We start from the raw sequence: 26,938 nt of genomic DNA, 5'->3' as shown, positions 1-26,938 counted from the left end.
TTTAAAAAACGCAATCTGCAATGTTGAAATAAATGGTTTGGATGAAGCAGAAGGCTTCTTTACAGGAACACAGACAAATTAATCAGAACAGAACATTCAACAAGTTGTCTTCATTATTCACAGGATTTAAAGTGATTTCCACCACTAAAAACGATTTTGTCTGATTTATAGATGAGTACTTCTTCGTAGAGATTTTGAGAATGCTTTGAGGTCACTATCTGGCATCATTAGATATACTATAGCATTACCACAAAGGGCTTAATTCACAAAATGTTAATTATTTATTATTATTAATAATAATAATAATAATATCCAAAAGGCTACGTTTGCATACTTCACCTGCAGAAATTTCCAAAGGTTTTGCAAGATTTATGAGCAAACAGAATCTAAAGTAAAGCTTAAATCATCAATATGTTTGTTACTAAGGCTTTGTTCCTTTCCTTCTATAAAATAATATAAAAGTTACCTTATAGAAATCATTTTGACTCAGATAAAATAGCCTGCTATTCAACATTGTGGTATAGATTTTTATTTTGAAAACAACCAACATCTTTTCAATACGAAAATATTTTTTTTTAAATGCTTTCCATTGATGACAATACCCACATCATAGCTAAGTTATGTAAAAATAAGCTTTGAAATACTGTTACCAGCTGCAGTGTAGTGGATGATACATCATGCAAAACTTCTCTCATTGAAAAGTTTGGAAAGAGTAAAACCAAATGCTGGAATTTTAAATAAACTTCTAAATGTAAAGTTCCATGAAACATTTAGCAGAAAACTTGGTTTCCTCAGCAAGATAATCTTGCCAAAATAAAAACCTGGCTGGCACTTATATAAGTTAAAAAAAAAAAAATCCATAAAATTACCAAATCTGAAGAAAATAAGTGCAAAACTAAAAGATATGCTACAAGAATTGAAAGATGGCTAGAAGTTCATGTCTGAGAATTTCAAAGAGTAGAAAACAGGGAATTTATTAATGCCTGACTTTCTGAGCTAAAACTAAATAAATCCATGATGACCCAATCCAAAAATTCCTCTCTGCAACCCATACTTGAATATTGTTGCTGCTACTGACAAGAACTAAATCTAAATTCTATTATTTCTGGTTGCAATAAAACATTCCCTAAAACTACCAGTCTGCTGCTGTTTATCTAAAATGGACCCAGACATCAAAACTGTCATCTTACCAGAGAGCAGAACCTGCCTGAATAATTTCCAAGATTTATACAAATCTGTCTAGAACCAAAGCTTCTTATAAATATGGTGGCCAATTCTTCCATAGTTCAACATCTTACTGTACCAAAACACTACTGTACCTAAGAGCAATCGACTGGGCATAACTCTTTTACAATCATCTCAGATACAACTGATTAATTACCTAAATTAGAAAAGGGCATGACACATGGGGAATGTTCTGTTTGTTTTGCCAAGGAAGTTTATAAAAAAAGAGCGAGGATATTTTGTTAGATAACATTTATACACTTGTACAGAAAACAACCTAAAGCTGTAATCCTCTAAGTCTTTCATGATCTCATTCTAAGCTTTCCAGAACATCTTCCCAACTGACACTTTTTTAAAAAAACCAAGCCCATCAGATTAGCATCATCTTTAAAGTGAAGATCTTTGCTGCATGCCCAATTTCTACAAAACATTGTTTAAAATGTGAATACCACCAAGATATTTTCAAAACACTGTAACTACTGTCATAATTTACAATAATTCAATGAAGAAACAAAGTTCCAAGAGATAAAAAAAAGCTGTCCAATGAGTGTCGTGAGAAGGGGAATTTTTATAAAAGTAGAAACTGATCAGGTATTAGACAACTTGTAAATCAAAAAAGGTAGTCTCAGTTTAATCTGGTAAGCATGGATACAACTTCAAACAAGAGCATTAAGAAAAGCTGACCAACAGCTATCTGACATACTGCATGATATAAAGTTTGAAATTGGTATTTTGGCTGTACATCATTTTCTCAGAGTTTATACTGAACTTGGCTAAAGTACTTCATCAGTGGCATTTAGTTCTAACCTTTAGGCCCCCCCAAACATTAGAACAGAAAACCAAGAATCAATTCAACAAGAACGAATAGCTGCCATACTCTGTAATACAAGTAATACACATTTTCCCCCTTCAGAGTGACACAGCAATGCAGAGCCTGGACAGTGCGTAACATTCGCTATGTCTTCCCAAAAATACAAGCAATCCTGATCTTTCTCAATTTGCTACTTTTACCTCCTGAAAGTTATCCATCACCTTTGGTTTTTTCAAGAAAAAGTTTCAGTAAAACATCTGACAGCTTTTAAGATATTGTAAGATATTTTAACATGAAAACATAGGTTCCATTTTTGTTCTGCTGATTTCTTCTGAGGGAAAAAAAAAAAAAAAAATCCCTGCTGAAAAACACAGATAAACTTCACCCTTGAAGTATTATAAATTCGTAGTGTTTACAGAGAATAGAGATGTCCCAGTGCTCCTGTTAAAAATTTAACTGTTTTAGTTATGTATTTTTTCACCTTCCTGACTAAATCTGCTTCACTCTACAAATGTGCTTTCTCTAAAACAATAAACTTGCATCTCTTGTACACATACAGAAAAGAATCTCCTATATACATCTTCCTACAGTCAAAAAGAAGCTATTAATCTGCTGTATTGAACCAGGGAACATGTGTGGGTGTAAGAAAAATGTCTGTAGGCACGAACAGAAGGGAAGGCTACAGAGATTACTGCAGCGTAACCACCCACATCCATTTTATCAGAAAAGAGCAGCAGCTGAGTCATGGTGCTGACTTCCACCCAGAAGAGGGATTTTCTCTAAGCTGAGATACATTTCTGTGACGATTAATTTTTCATTTTCAAAGGATTTAATTTCCAGCATTTTGACGTTTAATTTAGGAATTTATAAAAACATATCCTTATTGCTATTTGAATGGTTAATGCTACCCTGCCCTTTTTTCCCTTCAATATCTCTACTAAGACTTTTGCTGAAATCCAAGGATGAAATAAAACACATTTTCATAAAAAAATTGGTGGAAACTTTCAGTTCCATTAATTTCATACAAACAATTATATTTATTTAAAATACAGAGTATTTGCCTTTCACTCAGGTTGGTTTTTGCTATAGTACAAATACGCACTCTTATATTAATCACAAAATCCTTACCAGCCCTGGAAATCCAGAAGGTAGATCCAAACTTTGAATTTTTTATGATATAATTGCTTGCAACAGAAGCCTCTATTTTAGAAATGTAACAAATCTGTTACAGTTGTTTGCTACAATGGAAAAAGTTTAGTCTTTGCTGTCCATCAACTGTCAGGAGGTCAATGCCACCTTTCCTGCAATGCTTTTCAAATGATAGTGGATGTGAAATAAAAAAAAAGCTCCAAAGGCAATGTTCAGAATTGCAGGAATTATACAATCACTGTTAAATAAATAAATAAATAAAAGCAAAACTATTTTTAAAGTCAAATTAATAAAATATATTCTTTGGTACCCAAAGACCTTCAGTATTTCAAGATGGTTAACGTATGGAGTACAAGCTGAAGCCTCATTATAATTACTTAGCTGAAAATTTCGTGTTAGTATTTACGTATTTAATTTTAAGTTTGCTAAACTCCTGTGGGGATAAATATGTTTTCCTACTTGTTCTATAAGTGTTTGAAAAGCAGCAAAGAAATAATCGTAAATAATAATTCAATGCAGAAACTGCTATTTTTATTTTAAATTCCACTGCTTTGTACAATGCCACTATATTCCACAAATATATAATCTATCAAAAATAAGCTACTAAAAGTCAACCTTGGTGCATATACAGGAAGTTAAAGAAGCATTTAAAAAAATACTAGTTATTTTACTTTTACAATGTTCTTAATGGAATATAAAATATGCATATCTAGATCTTGGAATAAACAGAGTGCAATTCAGAATTTTTAAATTACTTTAGATTACAAATTCTTCATTTTCCTATATTTCCTAGTATTACCTTATTTTACAATAGCTTAATTTTATTTTTTTAAAATTTCATTACTGAGTGAAAGTTACCAGTCCTCCTTCCTACAGGCAAAGCTATTACACACGCTCTGTGGTAGACCAGTATAAAAAGATACAGCCCCAGAACACACAAGCAGAACTGAAATGCCATTATGGCAGAGGGAAGTGTACACACGCTGGCTTTTGGCCTTCTGGGCAGGCAACAACTGAGCAGGATTCAGCACAGGTTTGCAACACCTTAATTGTGCCCTGCGCTGCCGTCGCTAGCTTCCAGCCCTGCTAATTCTCTATGGATTCTACTCACATTAGCTAAACTAGCATACATATGTTTCCCTGAACTGTATTATTCCCTCTGTATATACATCCTAGGGAAATGTGGCTCAGTCATGCAGGTATTCCTGCCTAGGATTTAAGTCCATATGCTTAATTTGATGGAATTTCTCACTCAGGGGATAATTATTTATTGCTAATTTTTCTAAATTCTGGAATTTCAAGGAGTTGCCTACATCTCATCACCAAGAGCATTCCTGACTTGCAAGAAAACTAAACAAAAAAATCAAGGAGAATATGGGTTTACCTGCCATTCTGCTATTTATTACAAATCTGAAGTTGCAGTGTTTCTAAGTAATTTCCCAAGTCAAAACTCAACCGATGGCCATAATTAACATCTGTATCAACTCTGCTCCTCCTTTCAGAACTGAAGCCTTAACTCAAAGCTGTCCAACTCACTACTTCATCCTGCTCATGAATTATATTGTAGTTCTTAACACCGTGCCCTACAAATCAAGCAAAACTCAGTAACTAACAACTGGTTCAGAAAAGCCCAGCCATTTTTAAAAAGGTGACTAAGTTGCTCACTACATTCTCTAATCTGCCGTCAGGGTTTCCTTCTCTAACACTTCTTGGTCTCAATTCCAAAAGACAAGCAGCTGCTTACGAGAGTTATTATTTCTTGCATATGATTCTGTCCTTAATCACAGTCAGGAGTCAGATGAAAAACATGAGATTATTAATACTCACTTCTCCGTGAGTATTCTGCAATATACTTTAAAAATTTAGTACGTACTTGCTCAATCTGTTTTAAAACCTGAATTGCTGAAATGCTAAAAACATGTAAAGCAAAAGGCCATGAGAAATTGGAAGAAGTTGATGCAAATTTCAAGCATTCCTATAAAATATGGTTGCAATATTCTTCCAATTGTACTTGTAAATCACTAGATAACAGTTTAGTATGTTAGATATTACAGTAATTTATTTCTGTATAGTGCTATTCAATCACAGGGAACAAACTATGACCAAACTGCTACCAAAGTCTGTTTTACTACTGAAACTACAAGAGGCTTGTTAGTACATGTGAACCAATGTCTAAATTTAAGTACTATACACATATTCCCTTAATTTTATTCTTTTTAAACACAAAGAAGATCGTAGGCAATCTGATAAGTCATTTTGGCTTTAAGGAGGGAGTGGACATTGGAATAAAGGGGGGCATGAATGTGAGTTACTAACAGATTCTTACAAATAAATATTCTAATGAAATAGAAGTACTAGTACTTTTAACTTTCCTTGATAATTTTTGTGAAAGAGGAAAAGCTGATTTCACACAGACAGCAAAAGCAGAAGGAGAGAACTTTGAATTATGACAACTTAAAAGCAAGTGATATTGTAGTTTAAATATATGGCCAAAAGATAATCTATTCAGGTACAAAATATATTTCAATACATGTCATGGTTTAAACATGCCTGGCAGCCAGACACCACGCAGCCGCTTGCTCACTCTTCAGTATATCAATAACCCGTCATGAGAATTTTTAAATCCATTATTACACCTTGACAAAACACAATTCATTCTAGTTCATGAAGCAAATTAGCTACGTGCCCTTTACAACAAGCCGAGTACTATTAATCACTAAGAGTAGAATGACCAAAGAAACACTCTACAGAAGACTGGGAGAGGGGAAGGGATGAGGAGGGGAAAGCCAAAACAAACCCTCAAGAAACACGTATTAGGAAAAACTTTGCTCTGCTATAAATGCGCATATCGAAATGAATTGAGGGAGCAAAATGAGCAGAGGAAACTGTTTACGGCTGTTCAAACAGAGTGCTTGATCTCCATTTCCTTGTATTTTTTTGGTCTAATCATCATTTGTATTCATAACACTATTCATAATAGGCTCTTGAAAGACTACAGAAATAAGAAAATATAATCCCCATTATTCCAATAGAAAGAAATTCCAGCAAAGTGATCTATCAATAGCTAAATAACAAAACAATTGAAAATCTCATTTATTCTAGGTATATATTTTTTTCAAAGCAAGTGCTACTACCAGAAACAGAGATGTACAACTTCTCAAAGTGAAAAAGGTGTAAGTCAAACACATCTTTATCCCACCAAAATACTGGAGAGGGCAGCTGAATTTTTTGAAAAAAAAAAAAAAAAAAAACAACACAATACCTGCAATACCTGCATTACCTACACGGATCCTTTATTTAGAAGTCAGAGAGGTAATCCTGAGAAAATGCGTTTGAATAATGGCAAGTATTTTATTTGTGGGGAATCATTTTAAACTTACACTAAGAATTATGTCACTCTTCATTCTGTGGTGAATTACTGATGCAAAACTCTACACTAATTTTTCCATTAACTTCCAGCTTTTCCATAAGAGAATTCTAGAAAAAAAAAAAAAAAAAAAGAAAAAAAGGAAGGCAAGCAGGAAAATAATTTCCTAACTGAAAATTCCCAGCGGACTCTGACTTTCACATCCTTACGCGTATTGTTTTGAAAATTAACAGACACCACAGCTGATTGCTAATGGCTTGTAGGAAGGGAAACTGTAACAAATGTCAGAATGATCATTTGAACGGCGCTCTCCCTGCCACAGAGTGATGCTGAACCTGCATCAACACTCTAAAAACTTCTGTAAATCTTGTCTAGTAAATATTTTTATTTGCTTGAAAAAGCTTCAGAATTTTTTTTGTGGCATTCACCTTCGTTTACAGCTTACGCTAGATATTTACAACTAGCATGTCATAAATTTTTCTCATTTGAAATAAAGGAAGACAAAGCCAGGACTAAACTTTTCAGAAAAATCAACTAATCCCTAAGAAGCAGTTTGAAATAGCTCTTTCAAACAGTAGCAACTAGTAAAAATTTCATCACTAACCCACACCATACTTTCTCTAAAACGTCACTGCTGGCACATACAAATGCTTAACTGCTCTTGTGGAAAAACTGCAAGAGTAAATATACATAGATATTGTGACAGTACATGCCTCAATAATATTTATACCGTTCATCATCGCTTGCAAGCCTCCACAGTAATTTCATGCCAAATATTCAGCTTTGGTTTCAACATAAGGTTCTGATAAGAAGTGGCTAATAAATAAAGACAAGGATATGAAAAGACACAGATACTTTCATTTTTCCTCTTCCTCCTTTCCAAATAATTCCAATATTGTTTGATTCAAGGAAAGCAAGTTCTGACACATTGTTACTAAATAAAATCTTCAACTTTTAAACAGTTCCAGGAGTTGCTGGGGTTTTTTAACATAGTTAAGCCAACTGACTGCCCACTGACCTCAAAATGTATTTAGCAATATTAGTGGACACAGCTGACAAAGAGAATTGTAAAAGATAGTAACTGTGCATCACTAACTCAGTTAATTCAAGTTTGAACAGAAGATAAGCTACTCCATTTGAGTAAAATAAAAGGATGCACATTGGCAGGTCCTGTGTATTGGCACCTAAAAATATTTTTTTTTTCAGTGTATGAATGATGATTGCATATTTATAACTTTAACTACCTGATCAAAGCTGTTTCTAATCAATTTATTTTCCATTTACATACTTAAAGAACTGCTACTAGCCTTAGAGTCATGGATTTTTACCCTGAGTTTTCAGGCAGTGTTTCAGACAAAACAGAAGAGTTTGTTCTCATTATGCAGAACACTATATGCCTTGGACAGCTCTTTCAGGAAAACATCCCTGCCATACTTTACATACATATGTACATACCTTTATACACAGGCACATTAAGCCCTTTCTTCTTGGTGTACAAAATGAAATTCATTTGGTACTCTAACTGGACTATCAGTTAAAATACAGTACGCAAACACAGATGCAGCAGAGATGTTTGACTTTGATCAACCATGCATTATAACAAGCTGCTTTTGCTGATTAACATAAATTGCTTTGATTTATATATTATACATAATCCTATTTTCCACCATGGAAGTTATTTGCTCACGCCTCCAAACTGAAAATATTCTCTTCTCATCCTGAGGAGTAGGATGTCTAGATCTAAAGAATTTCTAAATCATTTAGCAAAAAACTATTTAATATACTGATTAATTTAAGAAATATGAAAGCATACTTTCTACTCTTGTAATACATTGTCAAAATAGAAAGTTTTGAAGAATTCTATTGGTAAATCAAAAATTCTACAGTGTACATGTTTCAGCATAAGCATACTGACTTAAAAATTCTCTTTTCCTTATTCAAATTTTCCTTTTTGCTTCTATTAATTTTTTTAAATAACTTAATCATATATTCTAAAACTACAGGATGGTAACAGGATGATATCTATATCTAACTCACTGCCTGTCCAAGCTACAGATTTTAAAAGATGATGATCTTTGATAACCCAGCACGAAAAGCTGCTGTTTACTTGTTCTGATAATAAGCCAAAATCAGATATGGAAACTTTACTACTCTTTATTCTTCTCTTTTTCGGTGCAACTTCGGTACTTGCAAAAGTGCTGCGACAAACCTGCAAACAACATAATCCAGTGCAGAGATCTTGTGAACCACTGACTGGTTGAACTACTGGGTCCTCAATTCAGCATCCAGACAGACTGCCCACCAAGATGACACTGTCCCTTTCTAAGATGTGGCTCTACACTTACTACAGTCTGCAATAACATCACTCGTGTGTCACTTCATGGACATAAATACAATGACTATTATATAAACAATAATCTTGTGGTTACCATTGGATATTGCAGATAATGTAAGATATGAAGTCAGGAGAATATCTCAGCTGTTCTGAGCAAAAATCCTATCACTGCCAAATACATTAAGATTGAAATTCTTCAAGTTCTTTGAAATCTTCATCAAATAATTGGAAAAAAAAAAAAAAAAAAAAAGGCCAGTAAAAGCAGTTTTAAGAACTTTTAATATTTGTAAATGCCATTGCCTTAGGTAGGAGCTCTAGGTACAAACAACCCTGATAACACACTTGAAAACTTATGGCACTCTCTTTTAGAATTACTGTTTGCCCCTCAAAAATAGATGTTTTCTCAATATCAATTAGGTTTGCTTCCCTTCAAACATTCATTTGAAAAATCACAAACTGGAAACGAGCATTTAAATGAAGTAACATGTGCTTTAAATCTTACACTAGTGTTTGTTAAGCAGTTATACACACAAAGTCTTCATACCATCTTGACTGACAGATAGCAGTTTGCCATATGTTTTTCCAAAGGCTGAAGCCAATACTGGAATTCTGTTTCAGAGAAAGCATCATAAATGCATTGTTCTAAATCATCCAAATAAGAAATGACTAACAAACACTCAGGAAAAAACCTACATTAGCCCAACAACAACCTACCTCAAGCATAGCAAACCAGAAAATACAGATTTAATTATCTTGTTACAATGTAAAATCACACACAGCCTGGACTTCACAATAATGGTACCTGGTGTGTTTATTCTACATCAACAGCTTTCCGGAGTACTGTTCTTGAAATATATGGACATTACCACTAAAGGACTTGGACAATTCACCTGCAAAAGCTATCACATCTTACTCTGAAAGCTACTTGGGAACTGATATGCCATCAATGTATCACCTAACACCCAAGTATTTGGGGATCTCAAATGTATACTTGTAATGGGTCAGACTATTTGGAAAGAAAAAAAAAAAAAAAAAAAAAAAAAAAAAACATGAGAAAAAAAACAAACAACCCCAAAATTCCATCAGCTGCCTAACTTTTTGGAAAGGACTTCTAACAAACAAAAGCCTAGACAACCACTGCAAGACTGAAGTTGAAAAGGACTGCCATAAGACCCTCACCAAACTGAAAAGACTTGCAGTCTGCATCTACCCACACATTTCATGAACAAAGACAAATCCAGTGAAAGTTAAATAGAGATAAGTAAACCTTAATACACAGTAATTATACTTTATACTAGCATCTCTCTTGACTCCTCTAGGTATTAGTAGTGCCAAGAAAATTAATCTTACCCTCTTGTATGTTGAATTGCTGCTAGTTCATATCAGATACTTCTTCCTTAGTATGAAAATGAATCAGCACAAAAATTCTAAAACGTATGTCCAGCTAAAAGCATTTAGGTAGAGCACAACCTCATACAAAATACTGAAGCTCTAAATCCCATGCCTTCTATCATTATAACCCATACGAGACATCCTCTGTGAGACCTGCCTTCAAAGTACCCAAGTGGCTTTTCAGTGGCACAGTGAAGGAGCCTCCTTTTATTGCAGCACAACCCAACAGCCCCAGAGCAAGAAAACTACAACCACAGAAGTATTGTCTGGACAACTTGCATCAGTGAAAGTTCCTTCAAATGCTTCTTTAAAAAAAAAATTATACATATAGATAGATAAATATAGGCACAGACTCACATACACCCTTCATAATGTTAGCACACTACTACTAATGCAACTTTGGTGACAGAAGTCCCTCACCTGGGAACCACCTATAAAGCAAAGGCAGTGCCAAAACATGTTTATTGCTTGTGAAGGTTTCAAGTCATTTAGTCAACTGCGTTAATGGACCTGGCTAACACCTGTGATTTAACCACATGATCTGCATCAGAATCTTTTGCTGTTATTTTTCCTCAGCAGTTATATCAAAATACAAAACTAGTTTCTTCGGTTTTACTTTTCATGCTGTTTAAACTTAAGGATATTTTGGGTTGTTACTGGAACTTTCAATTTATGAATGCTTCCCAGAAGGATTTTTTTTTTTTCAATTGTTCACACAATTCTACATGTGTTTACCATAAAACAGAGTCAGTAATACCACTTTCTTCTCAGGCAAAACAGCGTATTTCACTGCTTTATTTCACTACAGATAAGGTTCATTCCACTAGACAGTTTGTTTCTGTCACCAAGGAGCATGCACTCCTGCATGACACGTAGATTTTAGCTTTGTCAAATACCAGGAATGTTTTTGTTTGTCTATTAATTTACTCTCACCATGTCTATGAAATTACATGTACATTCCCCTTAAACTAGAAATTACATTAACTAGAAGACTGTTTTCTAGGAAGACTGGAAGACTGTTTTATAGGAATATCAAAGATTTTTTTGTTGCTAAGAGTAATGACTGCCTATTTAAACCTCATCCCAAATACTTAAAATATTATTTTATTCTAAAATTTTAGAAGTGCTACTATCAACACTTCTGTCATCTAGTAGTATCTGTTCCATGCAATGCGAATTTATATAAGACACAGGAAAATTACTTTTGGTTATTGCTTCAAAGATAAAGGCATCATAAAAGTAATCATTTTTCCTAACTAAAAATATTCCTGTGATTTTTATTTACCTCAAACAGTAGATGGTCAAGACAACATCTCTCAAATAAAGCAAGTTCTGTAGTCACAGCACATTATGAAATCATATTGCCACTCAGTGGAACCAGACTTATTTAACTTGTTTTATGATAAAGCCTTTTTACTGCCCTTCCAGAACCCCAAATCCAAGATGACGGCTTTTCTAATATTAACCACTTTTTGGTCCTACAAAGAAAAGAAATCTTTGAAATTTTTAAAAGCTTTCTTAGTGATGAACCATGATAAAATGTGCATATACACAGAAAGCTTTCATTGGAAATGATCATCAAAGCAAAACGAATCTTTGAGGAAATCTAAGAGGCAATGAAATAGTGCTCAATCTTCCTCTTTGGAACCATCCTAATTTCTTTAAACACAATGCGAGACTTAAGTGACCGTGCTTGACCTCATATTGTCGTTTAAAGTACTAAATCTGTATTATTTCAGTAGAATTATCATCAGTTTTTATTAGCAAGAAGTCAGAAGTAATGAACAAGAAACAAAGTTAAACAGAACAAAACTGAAGTTAAACACAGAAATATGTATACAAATACAAGAAGGTCATGGTCCAACCTTGATTTTAAGCTAGGCACCAGCACCAATTTTTCTCTTTTTTGGAATTCACTTTAAATCGTAGAACTAAAATAAGAGGCATTTCAACTTCTGCTTTTCTTCCCCAGTCTTGTTTTCATGCCCCACATACACTCACACCGTCACATCTGGTTTCTCCTGCACGAAGTCAGTGTTATTGCAACAAAGGATCTTGGCATCTGCCCCAGTGACCAAGAGAAATCAGTAAGAGTGCAGCTCCCCACGTTTCGGCCACTACAAACCAGGCAATGCAGCAAGAGAGTCAATGTTTCATAAGCAGTGAGTATTAGATTTGTAAGATCAAAATGAAGAGATAAAGGTACTTCTTGCACCAGAGAACCCCTTTATTTTCAGATATGCATGGGAAGAGTACCTGAACTGGCACTCAGTTTTGAAACACCCATTCAGAAAGTTACTGGGACACAGATGTTTTTGAATCCTAAAGACGAGGACACCTCCACACACAACTATAACTTGGGGTTTATTACTCGTTGTGCCACAAGCTTTCTTTATGTCCTCTCCACGCTCACCTACTCAACAAACACCAAAGCAACTACCTGCAGAAGCTTTCCAATAAGCAGCACACACTGCCGATATTTTGTGCTATGACTGTTTATATTCAACTTGAAATTACATAAAAGCATGCTCCTGTAGTCTAATCTTGCCTATTTAACAAAGAAACTCCTGCTGCACCCAAGATGAGACAATTTAGCTTAAATCAGAAATACAGAAGCCTAAAGGTTACTCCCACGACAAAGACAGATGGATCAGTAGGCTGTCAGTGCCCGCCAGCCTGACAACAAAGCACAGACTGACTCCGGAGGACACGATACCGCCACGCCTAATGAAATAAAACCAAAACTCCTCTCAGCCTTTGCTGTGTCCTGGTTCTGCTGCTGCTGCTCACAACATGTCAATTCACTTTTTGAAAACTCATCGTATGTTATTTTGTTATTGTATTTCTTAATGAGTTTTAGAACTTTTCCTCACTTTGAGCAGTGGAAACAGCTTTTTATTACAGTTTTAAATATTCATGGGGAACCTGCACCTATTACACATCTTTAAAGAAAATTTTCTAGATTTTTATCTGTTCATTGTGAGACTCCCTAATGCTTATTCCATAAAGGCAAGATTGAAAAAAATTGGGGCTTAAGACAGGGATTTAGAGCAATTTTTATTTTTTCTTAAAAGCCCATATGATTTCTGTTTAATCTATTTCTCTGTAATACATTTATAAAAATATTTTTAATATGGAATAACCTGTAAATAGAAAAAATTCATTAAATTAATCTATTAGTGTATATCAAATCATTTTATGCTGGTGCTTTAGAACAGAATTAAAATATTTAAAAGATTTTATCTGAGGCTCTGATAACATTTTTTGAATTATTTTAATCACCTGATAAAAGTTCAAAGAAATGCATGTATTTTAAAATATTTTTTTAATAACTCCTACTAGCGATCGGTATATATGATGCATTATGAACACCAATATCCAATTGGGATACCAGACTAAAGAGATCAAACGGTAAATCAAGCAAGGGGAAACATGGAACACTCATTACGAAAAGCTAAAAGATTTTCATGGTTGGATGCATTTTATGGTATGCATTTTAATGGCTGGACCAAAACTGCCTTTTCTAACAACTTCTGGCACAAAACATCCCGCAGTTTATTCTTTTAAAATGAAAATAGGGAAAAGTACATTTATGCTTCTATCTCCATGAGCTGGGACTAAGTCCCTCATTTCCGCTGAAGGAGGAAAGAGCTTCTGCTGTCCTGCCCCTACCTCTCCTATGAGGAGAGTGCACAAAAACCGGGCTGAGGCCAAGCAAACCCAGGTGTTCAGAGGTGAAAATAATGCAGAGAGCATTGCTCACACTCCTTCCCAGCTGCACTTAAGCAGCAACATTGTGACATCTCACATGTCCTCTACCTTCTTCAATCACAGATACACAGGAAGAAGGATAAAGATACCCGCACAGCGTGCAGAAAAAACGGAAAGGTTCTTCAAAACCCGGAGTTCCATGTTCTTCTGCACTGTCTACTGGAGCAATGCATCAACTAAATGAATCCCACCAACATCTGCAATTCCAAAAGGAGTAAGCAGGTACTCTCTGGCAGCCCTGCCCAGCTATGTCACCCCGCCAGCTTGCTTGCTGAGGGGCAGCCACCATCGCAGCACAAGCCCCACACATCCCCTACTGCTGCCTGGCACCGCTGAAGCAAACAGCACCCGGCCACAGCTACAGCTGAGCGCCGGCCCGGCCCTGCTCCAGGCTCCACAGGTCTGCAGGAAAACCAGAAACAGCCTATTTAGATTTAAGACTCAGTCTCTTCTGAATTAAACATTTCTATCACTTTGGCTTGCAAGTATATAAACAAGGATTTGACCTTACTCACCAACTTTTTGCTAGGAATCAGTGTATTTGTAAACAGGAGTTCAGTAATATTTCTGGTTCAACCAGGCGGGGACACACTTGTGGTGAAAGAGGGTATTGTAAAACTGACAAAGTCTACACTTTCTGCAAAAGCTTAAACTAGTCTACAGTTCATGCTACCATGACCACCCAGCACTACCCTCCTCCGGCTGGCTGGCTGAAAGCACGCTACCTCTCCTCTCAGAAGTCAAGTTTGACTCAGCACAGATAAAGCTGTTTAATTAGCAAAAGCAGCGGTGCAATCAAGCAAGCATTTTGCATTCTAGACCAAGGTATGACTCTGTCCTCCCACCCATGGCGTCTGTAAAGCCTTATCACCCCACTGCACATTTTTTTCACTCCGCAAGGTAAGCAGCCTCATCTTTGGAAGCACCATCATTATTCCAGTTAACATTTACTTTGTAGTTTATTGCTTCACATTTTGTCATCCACAACATGGCTTTCTTTGTCAATTTACTCTGTCCCAGACTTTGCAGCTTTTCCACCTACCTGTAATTACCCTTTGCTGCTGTGTTCATCTAGCTGAGTCTAGAATCCTCCTGCAGAGGTTCTATGTCCAAATCTGACTTCATGCGTTTGTTGTTTTCTTCTTCAGACACAAGTTTATACTCAAACACATAATTTCACTGCAGTCCTATCACATTTTTAATGCAGATTGCAGTGTATTTTATCTACAAATGTATAGAAATCCAAATTATCCGTCTATTTCAATTATATTAAAAACAGGTTTCTATAGTTTAGAGCTCTCACAATGGGTAGGCTGCAGAGCTAAAGGTGATAAAATTATGTGATATTGCACATGAATACTTCTGTGGCTGACTATCGCATGGTATTATTAAGAACTGGGTACTAAAAATGCATACAGTGAAGTCACTACTTTAAGAATACACTGATACTGTGACAATATTTAGCATCAATCTTCTGGAGGAACATGGTTTCCATAGAAATGTGTATAGTCTTGCAGTGTCCTGTAGTGTTTACAGAATGGCAAACAACATCCACTTAAAACAGATACAGCTCAAAATAACAGTAAGTCTTCTAGACACACTTTTTTAAGACAAACAATAAGAAGTCTAATAACATAGTTTTTAATAACCTTCTGTTTCATACCACTCCTATTTCAACAGACTACAATTTGCTACTGGCAAATCATTACCGAATTCTGATTAGATTTTAAGTAGAATTTCTTATTTTACTTGGGTCTGAAAAACAATTTATTATTCATTTTATTTCTCACTTCAGTCTTGTTGCTTGAAGTATACCTACCTAAAATCCATTATTTCCTTGCCAATTTTTCCATTTCCTTTCTAAGTCAACCTTTAGAGGAAAACACCGTCAAACTTTTTTTTTTAATTACTACCTATTCAACTAAACATGTCACTATAGGTTTCATTAAGCTTCACAGAAGTTTCTGTAGTGTCTTCAGAGATAAAGGAGGGGAGGAAAAAAAAAAAAAAAAGATTCACTTAGACTCTGAACACAGGAGACAGGGATGGGATGTGGAATGACACCCGAAACAATCTGTCCAAATTTGAGGCCAGCATCTCATATACACTAATTTGCCTACAATAACATTAGAGCATGCAAGAGCTTGTTTAGATAGAGCAATAAGCAATACACGGAGTATGGAGGACAAAGCATTTTCCACTAAAAGCTGCTTTTTTTTCATATATATATATATATATATATATATATATATAGTCAAAAAGGTAATCTCTCTCATGTACTGTGTTTTGCTTTTTATACTAATATAGCCAAGTATTACATGTGCCAGAACTGCACATAGACAGAAAGGAACTGCATTTTTTTCTTAGATCATATATAAATACTAGCACACACACTGCCTGGTGCAGAACTGTATCGGCTGCCCATTTCAGAAAACAGACATGAAATACAACTTGCATTAGATTGCTGTAAGCTATGAATTTGGATCTGTTAACACATTACACATTACATATTTCAGTTAGTTCAGCTGCATGTCCTTTTTCTCGAGTTCTCGCCCAGCGTGAACTTAATATTTAAAAAATAATGGTCAAAGAACAAGTAACACGGCTCACTGAGCTATACTTCCACCCCTTCAAGAAAACCCATGCAGTTGCTCACACTGGATGAGGAGACAGCACTCAAAATAAACTTTACCTTGCTTTGCAGGAACTCACATTGTTTCACCTGTGTGCCTGAGTGCATCCTCCCCGCCGGCAGAGAGAGGTGTTGCGTGTGCTCTTGGCAGCCCCTGCTTAAACCTGCATCTCTCCTTTAATTATGTTGCCAGTTTGATTGCAAAAATTGAGAGCCCGTAATGCAGAGTTGAGAACGGCAGTGTGTGCTGGGAAGTAGCACTGATCTAATTACCTGGCTGTAGGAAGCTGTCTAAGCACATATTGCTTTCATATAAAATCGGGTTGCCAGCTCTTTTTTCGAGTACTAGGAACTCAGTCCAGAGGCCATAACTAGAATTAGACTGCAACATGTCCAAATTTTTCTACGACTCAGATGAAACTTCTCACAAAGATAATTCCAAAATGTGAAGTTTTCATCTGAAGTAAAAATTAGAGAAACCAAAGTAAAATTTTTTATCACTTGCTCAATTTCAGGGGGTTTTTAGGAACCTGTTGCCTTCTTTGAAAGACCGCAGTGTTACATCAAAGACAAGGATGTTTTTCCTTTAATATTAGGAAATTCTTGTTGCAAAAGGCACAGCAGTTCTTAATGAGCATTCAAAATTAATAACAGTAACTTGTTACATGTCTTTTCTTCTTCTATAAAATGCATATATTGATAAGGTTACCTTTTCTTTACACTCATTGCCCGAAGGAATACATCTACTTTTAGCCAGTTTTAAGAGCTCACACCTTTCTAAAATCAGTCCCCTTCTACTTCTGCGACACAGCTACCCCTCGCCTTGCCTTCAGTAACTTCTCACCTTCAGCCCCTAAATGAATGCCAGCGGATCCTTTCAGTCCCCCTCCCACTGTGCAATCATTACTAGCTCCATGTTTGCCCATCCCCATTTTACGTTGTGCCTTTATGCTTTGCACCAGTAGCAGCGTGCTCTGCCACGCCAGGAGGCTGGCACGGGCACTGTGCTTCCAGGCAGCATCATCCCATAAAGCACCTGCCCTCATTTATGCATTTATTACTAAAATCTAAGTGTCACCCTTTAAAATTAGAAAACTTGTTAACCAAAGACTCATGCTGAATGCAATAAATACTGCAGTTACTAAATCAACTCGTTACTATCAAATAAGATAAATGAGAATTCTAGTTCAACGGGACTCAGGAAATACTAGTTAGTTATGCACACTTGAACCATCCCTGCTTGAACAGAAAAACTGCAATGAATTTTCATTGTATTATGCAAGTTGTCTGGTAGTTATCCCTACATAAAACAACCACACACATATTTTTTTTTAATTGAAACTGGTTTTCACCTTCTAAATGCAAAAAAAACCGCAAAAAATTAAAAAAAAATACACCACCAAGAAACCCATTCCACTCACGTAAATTTTGGTATCATAAGTCAGCATTCTTCTGCACTATAGCAATACTGCTCATATTAAAAACATCTATGATTGACAATATTTGCCCATAAACGACTCAGTAATTTTTAAAAGTTTTCACATAGCATTTGTCTCAGCCATTTGGAAGTTATCTCTTGGGCCTATCACAAGATGACAAACTACTAAGGCAGTAAACATTACAAGATATGCATAATTCTCTGGGAAAAAAAAAAAGGTAATGATACTTACAACAAGATCCACGCTTAAAAAAAATACAGGAACAAAATTTTTCCACTTGATTCTTTTTATAGTTTCATCACTACTGCCAACGAGTCTTATATTCAAGCATTAAAGCACAAGACAGACAAAGCAATAATTAGTTTTCAGTATTGAAACAGCTTTCTAAATATTACACATAAGCTTTTAATAAAGATAATAATCTATATACACAGCATTTTGGCACCTTCCCACTGATGTATGGCCTCTAATCAATTGCTTGTTCAGCACTGAATATTCGGTACATTTTGTATACAGAACAAAATGGTTATTTTCTGAGGAAATTAAATACATTTTAAAATAAACTCATTTAGCTGAAAATGTGGGACACAATGCAGACCAATAGCTAGGCATGGAGAATTAAAAGTTAAGCAAGCTGCCTAGGTTTTAATTTAGCTCTGTCGCTAGTCTCTTGGATGACCTTGAACAAATTGTTTTAATTCTTTGTTTCCTCCATTTGTAAAGATATCAACAAAGATACCTAAAGCTGTAAAACCATCACTGAAGTCTATTACAAAAAATCATTATTAAACCTAACAGGTGGTTCTTTAAGTTTTCCCCTCCCCAGCAGATCCATGATGGATCCATAGACAGATCCATCCAGACACTTTTTCCACTACATTTTAAATACTTTATAAGGTTCTCAACTAGATGTCTTAACTCAGAAGAGGGTTTTGGACACCAGTGAAGGTACGGAAAATGTCTGTTCAGTATGCAGCTGCAGATGAAAAGAACGTTGCGTTAAAATGTGTAAGGAATAGGCCAGAAAATAAAATTAGCTTTTCCAATGACTTTATATAAATTAATAGTTCTGTTCTATTTGAAGCAGTGTTTGCATTACAGGTCACCCCTTCTTTACAGTAATATTCTAGAATGACTGAAGGTTTCAAAGGTAACTGGTGAAAATCATCACTATCTATTTGCTTCCACCTTTGGACTGAAGGACCATTTATTGTAGAAAGTGACAATGAGAAAGTATTCCATGAGAACCAGAACCAACAAGGACCACTTGTCACAGATTTGTCTCTGGTAGTTGACTACAAGCTTTAGTCTGTTTTCATTTTTTATTTACGCTGGCCACTGAAGCATGCATAAAGCTACTAACTGGTGGGAAGTCTTTATCTACGTAGCTGCAAGTTTCCAAAGAACCTGTAGAAAAATAATTGTCTTTCACAGCTCTAACACATCTTCGATTGAGAGTGTTACTGCAGAAAGGAATATGGTTTGACACAATGACTGCATTTTCTCTCTTTCCTTAAGAAGTCAGATAATATAACAGGCTCAAAATATACAGATTAGTACAAATGAGTTAATTTTCCCATTTTTCCCCTATCCTATGCCACAGAAGTAAAGAAGTTGAAAATAAGAATTTCAAAAAGGAGAATTTCAAAACTTGTAACAGGACAAACTTCTTAAGGCAAGAAAATTATTAAAGAAGTCACTAAGATCAAGACTAAAAAAACGCAAGCAACACCTGAGCATTTATCTACATGTAGAATGTCCCAAATGAGTTCATTAGTGGCAATAATAATAATGGGTTACTTAATCCGACTTCAGGTATGAGTCCATCTCTAATAGAAATAAAATATATTGGAAACCAAGTATCATTTTGATGCTAGAGGTAAGAGGCAATATCCTTTGCTGACAGAAGAAGCTGCTTAGTGCTTCCTCTGGCCCTTGCTACAAAGAAGATACTGAATTAGCAGGATTTCAGCATAATCCAGATGAAGATCTTTTTTTTCTATTGGAACAGCAATCCAAAAGCAATACATACATTTTCAATTTAAAGACAAACACAAAGCAGCTCAAAACATTATGAAAACAAACACCCAGCATACGATCTTCCTGTGAGGGTTAACACAAATTAACTGAAACTGTGTCTTAGGAGGCTCGAAGAGATTTCTCTGGTACTGTTTTTCTTGTTATTGACGGGGTTTGGTCAGTGGATCACATGACAGCAGCTCCACACAGCCCATCCTGCTAAACTGTACGTCAGTGCATCATACCAGGCAGGGCAGCCACAGTGGGAGCCATCAGACCACTAAAATTCATCTACTGCCAGTTCCAATCTTTCAACATGGTTTTTTTTCAAATTATCACTCATATTCTATATTAGCCCATACAGTCAAATTCTACAGCAGTTCAATACACGTCAATATGGATATCTATACTTCTAAAGGTAGAGAGCAACTTTTCTGTAGGTATTATCAGAATACACTTATTTTTTTTTTCCAAAATTTATTTTAACATCTTCAGTTACAAGTTTTTTGCGGGGGAAAATGCCAGTACAACAATGAACTGTTGTTTCTAGAACTACTACATATCCATGTCACACACTATGAGGAAAAAAAAAAAAAAAAAAAAAGAAAAAGCAAGCAGACATGAGAGTAACCTTGTGTATATTTGTGACTGCATCTGTCTCCTACCTGGAATGCTGTAGGTGGCACCCACCAAGCAGAGGTTTAAAGCCTCTGCTATTGCTGACAGATTGTGTTAATTTTGGGTGCATTTATGAAGTACATAAAAACATGCCATGCTTATAATACACAGGATGGTTTCGGTAGGTATAGAAAAATTCTACCAGAAACAGACTTTATGAACATACACAGTTATTTAATTTACCAAGCAAAAATTTGTGCACCGTAGAATATTAAATAAATAGATGAATCTGCAAGGCAGTGAGCAGTGTCCGTGGATGCATCTCTATGACGTAGGTACAGAGGCTGCCTTAGTCCAGCAGATACAACCATCTTTTTTTAAAAATAACCACAAAACAAAACACAGAAGAAAAAAAAATAAATAACAGGTAACGATATCCTAACATTAATAACATATTTGCTATAGATAAAAGGTTACATTTTTGTTTCAAGTATTTTATTAAAGTACCATTTTAAAGCAAACTGTATCAAATCATAGAACTATACAAGTCCATCTAGACAGTAAGGCTATAAATTTGAGAAGCTGCCAATAAAATCATAAACCCACCATCCATTACTGAATGATGTCAGCATTACAAAAACACTCGTTTTACTCCGTATTATTTTAAGGCGCTATTAAGACCTTATGCACTGTAATTAGCAACATACTGAGACGATTCACAGTTTGATGTGTAAACACACATTATAGGGAAACAAGTTAGAGAACGATTAATAGGTAGACATCCTTCCTATAAAACACAGCATCCACCAGAGACATACGTGATAAACAGGTCTGAAAAAGCCGTAACCTCTCCTACTGGCAGCAGCCAGGCACAGGAAGAAACGAGTTGGCATACAAGTTTTATGTTTTGTAAATCCCACATTTTTTTACGAGGACAGTGGAAGCAAAACACCCAGCACCAAACAAAACCTGAGAGGTTAATTAACCTAACGCACAAATTCACAGGTCTAAGGTAAAACTGAGGGCTGGTCCTCAATATCCTGAAGGACCTTCACCCAAACACCCATTTCAGACGCTGCAACAGAAGCAGTGGGAGCTGCGTGAAAACAAGCCCGCTCATAAATATGAATTAATACACGTAACGCTACAACGACACGCAGTTCAAAACAGAAATTCGTGCCTAAGACACCTAAATCCTACCTGCACCTACACACGAGTTCTTTATTTCGCTAGAGAACGCGGGATGTGCTTTTTCAAAAGGGCGGTAAATCTGTTTTATTTAGTGTTTTGACGGAAAGCGGCTTTCACTCCTTGTCAGGCAACGCAGGGTTTGTTGGGTTTATGCTCCATCTCCCAGTCCGTAACGCTTCGCTTCAGCCCGCGGCTGCCGCCTCACCGGGGCCGGGCTGAGGGGGGGGCACTGCCCGCAGGCACCGCCGGGGCGGGGGCGGGGGGGAAAGCCGGGCTAAGGAAGGGGGAAAAAAGCCGGGCTGAGGGGTGGGGGGAAAAGCCGGGCTGAGGGGGGGAAGCCGGGCTGAGGGGTGGGGGGGGAAAGCCGGGCTGAGGGGGGGGACACGGCCCGGGCCCGCGGCACGGCTCACCGCCCCCAGGTGAGCTCCCACCGGGCGGGAAAGGGAGAGCGGCCGCCGGGCCCGCGGGGGACAGGGACCGCAGTGTGAGGGAGGGGAAAGGACGGGGAGGAGGGCACGGAAGGGCACGCCGAGGCGCCGGGGCACCTACCAGTCCGTGTGCGGCTCGTCGACGACCAGGAGCAGCTTGAACTTTCTGCCGGCAGCCGAGGAGACGGCGGAGGAGGGATCCACCAGACCGGCCGAGGCCGCCGTCTGCTTCACGGCGTTGGAGAGGGAGCTGAAGAAGCTGCTGCCCGCGGACTGCTGCGGCGGCGGCGGCTGATGCTGCTGGGGGGGCGCCGACTGCGGCGGCTGCCGGCGCTCCGCAGCCGGCGAGGCAGAGGCGGGGGCCGCGGAGGCTGAGGGAGGCGGCGGCGGCGGCTGCTGCGGCTCCGGCCGCTGCAGGTCGGTCATGTAGCCATTGGGCAGGTTGGCGATGAAGCTGCTGTCCGAGAGCCTGCGCCGCAGAAAGTTCATCATCTGGCCGGGCGAGGGGAAGGCGAGGCTGTGGCGAGGAGCGGGGCCGGGCGCCGCGGCGGAGCTCAGCGATCCGCAGGCGGGCTCGGTCGCAGGCTCACTGCCGGCCGCGGCGCTGCCCGCCCCGCCCGCCCCTCCCGCCCGCCCTCCGCCGCGCGGCCGCTCCCGCCCGCCGCTAGGGGGCAGCCGCGCGCGGCGGCGGGCGCGGCGCTGAGCCCCTCCTCAGCGCTGAGGGGCGGGAGCCGCGGCCCGGAGCTGCCCCGCCGGGCCGGGCCGGGCCGGGGTGGCGGGCTGGGTGCTGTTAGAGGGAGGGGGGGGGCACAGGGACACGGGCCCCCCGCGGCAGCCGTCGCTCTGAAGGGCGGCTGCGGGAGCGTGGTCCTGGAACCGCGGGGGGCGCCTGGCCCTGCGCCCGCAGAGCCCTCCCGCCTCCGCGTCGGGGACAACTGCGAATTAAGTTTTATTTATAGCCGGGATACTGAATGCCTTAGTTTATCCCCAGGTGCCGCGGGGCACGGGACAGCAGCGCCGGCAGCCCGCGCAGCGAAGCCGGTGCCGGGTGTATAACGGGCTCGTCAGCGCAACGACGGCTGGCGTTGCCATGAAGTTGAAGAGGGGGAAAACTGCAGGGGAGAGCCCTGTGCTGGCTCGGACGCCTCCACTAGGAACAGCAGCAATTTTAAAATTATCTATGACATATTCCGGCCCGAGACTGTCGTGCAGTAACCGCTGCGGTGGTGCAAGGGGAGCAAGAGCAGCAGCGCAGAACCGGGCTGCCTCTAAGACGAGGCACAGACCTCCCTCAAAATACAAATGGTGCCTCTTACTAACTAATAAACAGCAGTGGTGTTTTGTTGTTTGTTTTTGGGTTTTTTTTTTAATTTTTTAAAAAAAAAAAAAAAACAGTTTCATGAAGGTGAAGCACTGTGAAGCATAAATTTTACCTTGTCATGGAGAATTATCAGGGCATTTTCATATCTTAAAAACTGTCAGCTTTAATAGAAAATTTAATTCTTTCCTCTGAGTTTTGGGATAATCACTAGGTGCCTTAACACACAATAAAAGCTGAGTTATGTATTTTATGACATACGCTCTTATCCAAGATACACATAACTGCAAATCATTTTGTGATTCATTGCTACAGGCCATGCTGCATGTAACAGGTAGTCCATGATTATACACAGTAAATTCATGCAGCAATTTCTTTTAAAGTTCAAGATTTGCTAAAGCTTTCCTGATGCTCACGCTTTCACGGTTTAAAGTTTACATGTTCGAAGGTAGAACTGCAGAGGATTCTTTAATGAATCACTGAATTTGGAAATGTTCATATATCGTGACAGAAAATGAAATCAAACATCAATGCTATTAAAAGATGCTTACATTTTAAACACCACGGCCACACTAGGGGAGAACTGCCAAGCCATAACACAGGCCACGCAGAGATAGAGCTTTTTGTATTAAGGACACAGAAAATTGAAACGAGTGGAACCATCCTGGGCTACGAACGCAATTGGAGAATTCCTGTCATTTCACCCATTCGTGGCCCATGCTGCCAGAGAAGTTGTGGAACTGCACTTACATCTAGATAAATTTAGGTCTAGTGGGATCTAGAGAGAATAATTTTCTCTCAGTAGTGTTAAGATACCTTGGAGCTATTCGTGTTTCTAGAAAGCTCGTATGTAAGCGTGATAACACGAGTTAAATCATCTACAACACATGACACAGAAGGAAGTCACTTGCAGACAGAGGTAGAATATTGCAGTTCACCATGGCAATGCACACGTACCATTTCTACTGGTATTACACATGCAAAGGTGGTAAAAATCACAAGACTGAAGTATTGTTTCATTCCTCCTTGCCGGAATAGTTGTATCAACCATTCCCCCTCCTTTCCCATCTAAAAAGCAGGAGGCCAGAGAAAAAGGGACTGCTTATCCTTTTCAAAAGATGAGGTTTTATTCAATATAAACCGTTTCACTTCCCTGTAAAGAGATTACTGAAAGAGACTCAAACAGATACTGAAAAATTACATTTACACATTTTTTAAATTACTATCCTAGATTGAAGGGTGAGTGTACAGAAAATGCCCACCCTTTGGACAGACTGCTTTCCATACATGCTCAGAACCTGCTTATTTCACTAACAAAAATCAGTCAGTCTTGCTCAGCCAAATGAAGCGCAGCAGAATAAGCTGTATTACATTTTGCCGTGCATGTTAACAAAAGTATTAAGCAGGTCCCTAGTACAGGGCTGAAATCTATCTTCAGTGTCAGCTGCACTCTCTGTTATGAAGGCAATATACATGTAGCAAATGGAAATGATAGGGAGCAATTTGAATGTCAGGATCCATTACTATAAAACGAAATAAAAAAATGAGATTAGGCTGCTCAAATTTCAGTGATGCAAGATCTATCCTTGTTTACATGTTTGTGTTGCAAACTTTTGTTTTCCAATTGATGAGATCCAATTCCTGGCCGTAGTACTTTCTTGTAGATTCTTGGCCCAGCTAAACAATTTCTTTAAGATTATAGGAACTGACTCTAATTGTAATCATGGCCAACAGACTCTCTGATACAGTTGCCCTTTATGGTTCCCCAAGCTGTTAATGTTTGGGTAAGTAGCAGAAGCCTTGTTCACCTACCCTGCACATTCAGCTGACGTTAGGCTGTGCAGAACACCAGAATATGAGCTGTTTCCTAGTTTACACACTGGATTTGCTTTGAGTGCACTGTCTCTTCTCTAGGAACATCTCAGAGATTTGTACTCGGGGGTTTTTGTGGGGTGGTTTGGTTTTTGTTTTTGTTTTTTTTTTTACCTCTTTACATTACCACTATGGTGACTAAAAGTTAAGAAAATATCAACCTACCTCAAATGCTAGACTTCAAAGGCTTTTTAAAATATCCTGTAGAGTATTAGAACAACCTTATGAATCCAAAACTGCACTACGGCAACTGGCAATTGAATCTGGTCAGAGTCTCAAAGAGCGTGGTCCCTAGCAGAGTTCTTCATGTAGCATTGTTGTTACAGTGAATGGAAAACTTTGTTCAAAGATTATCAGTAGAATATTACGGGGAGCTTGCTAAATTTAGTAGTACGCAAAACTGTGCCTGAAAAAGAACTAACAACACTTTTTGTCCAACCTACTATTCATGATACTTCAACACCTCATGACACATTTGTGAGATAATTCAACATGATTATTAGGAAGTGAGAACACAGAATTGCTGGTATGTTAAACGACAAAGAGTCAATATGAAAGCAGTACAATAGCAATTTTAAATCCAGTTTTGTTTCCTGACATTGAAATGACAATGCAAAAAAAAAAAAAAAGATCAAATTACTGGGGATTAGTTGTGTTGGCAAACAGAGAGGAAAAGAAAAAGATAGGATGAAGCATCCTACCTAGTACACTTTCACTGAGTTTCGTTAGACAGCTTCACTGAATTCTTCCAGAACTCCTGCTGTTACAATGTCTCTGAGGCAAAAACACGTCAGCTTTCTATTTCTGATCTTTCTTGCGTTTTGTTGTCCAAGGTGGCAGAGGTACAGTTAAGCCATATGAAGATGTGACAGAAATAGGCACACCGGGGACTAACTGCCTCAGCTGCTGCTCTAGGAAGGACACAAAATCAACTCGACCCTCCCTTCCCAAACCTAGGCTCTTGTGTTTTGATTTATGAACGTTAACGGAGAACACAAATTAACCAGAGCTGTTTTTTTGTCAGATGGGTGCTTAAACATCTAAGATTTTATTACTTAGACCGTTCCCTTGGTATTAACACAATTTTCTTCTGATATGCCTACCTACATGTGTTTTGAATTAAGTTGGGAAACTTGACTTTTAATTTAGAAAAAGTTCACAAAAAATATAACAGGAACTGGGAACACTAACTGAAAATATTTGCAGGGTGCTATGCAAAACTGTTAAGTGAACGTATTAAGACATAAGGGCTCTCTATGTTTTATTTATGTCAGTTTAGTAAATATTTATCTGACCTTCAGTAATTTCACATTTTATAAGCATACCAATTCACACAGTTCTGTATTGGCAAGAAATACACTGTACTAATTCT

General features: G+C 38.0%; 1 protein-coding gene across 1 annotated transcript in view; it reads right to left on the bottom strand.

The window, feature by feature from the left end:
• SYN2 (synapsin II) overlaps positions 1–22,997 on the bottom strand; it is a 193,291-nt gene extending 170,294 nt beyond the window's left edge. Inside the window, exon 1 of the mRNA XM_042806979.1 lies at positions 22,498–22,997. Coding sequence (XP_042662913.1) covers positions 22,498–22,868 — 371 coding nt within the window. The 5' untranslated portion in view covers positions 22,869–22,997. The remainder of the gene's footprint in view (positions 1–22,497) is intronic.
• Positions 22,998–26,938: the final 3,941 nt, after the last annotated feature.

This window comes from Tyto alba, unplaced genomic scaffold (genome assembly GCF_018691265.1).
Source record: "Tyto alba isolate M040663 unplaced genomic scaffold, T.alba_DEE_v4.0 Super-Scaffold_49, whole genome shotgun sequence".
In the NCBI taxonomy this organism is placed as follows: Eukaryota; Metazoa; Chordata; class Aves; order Strigiformes; family Tytonidae; genus Tyto; species Tyto alba.
Note: the sequence above shows the minus strand (reverse complement) of the source record. Positions and strands in the feature narration are given on the sequence as shown.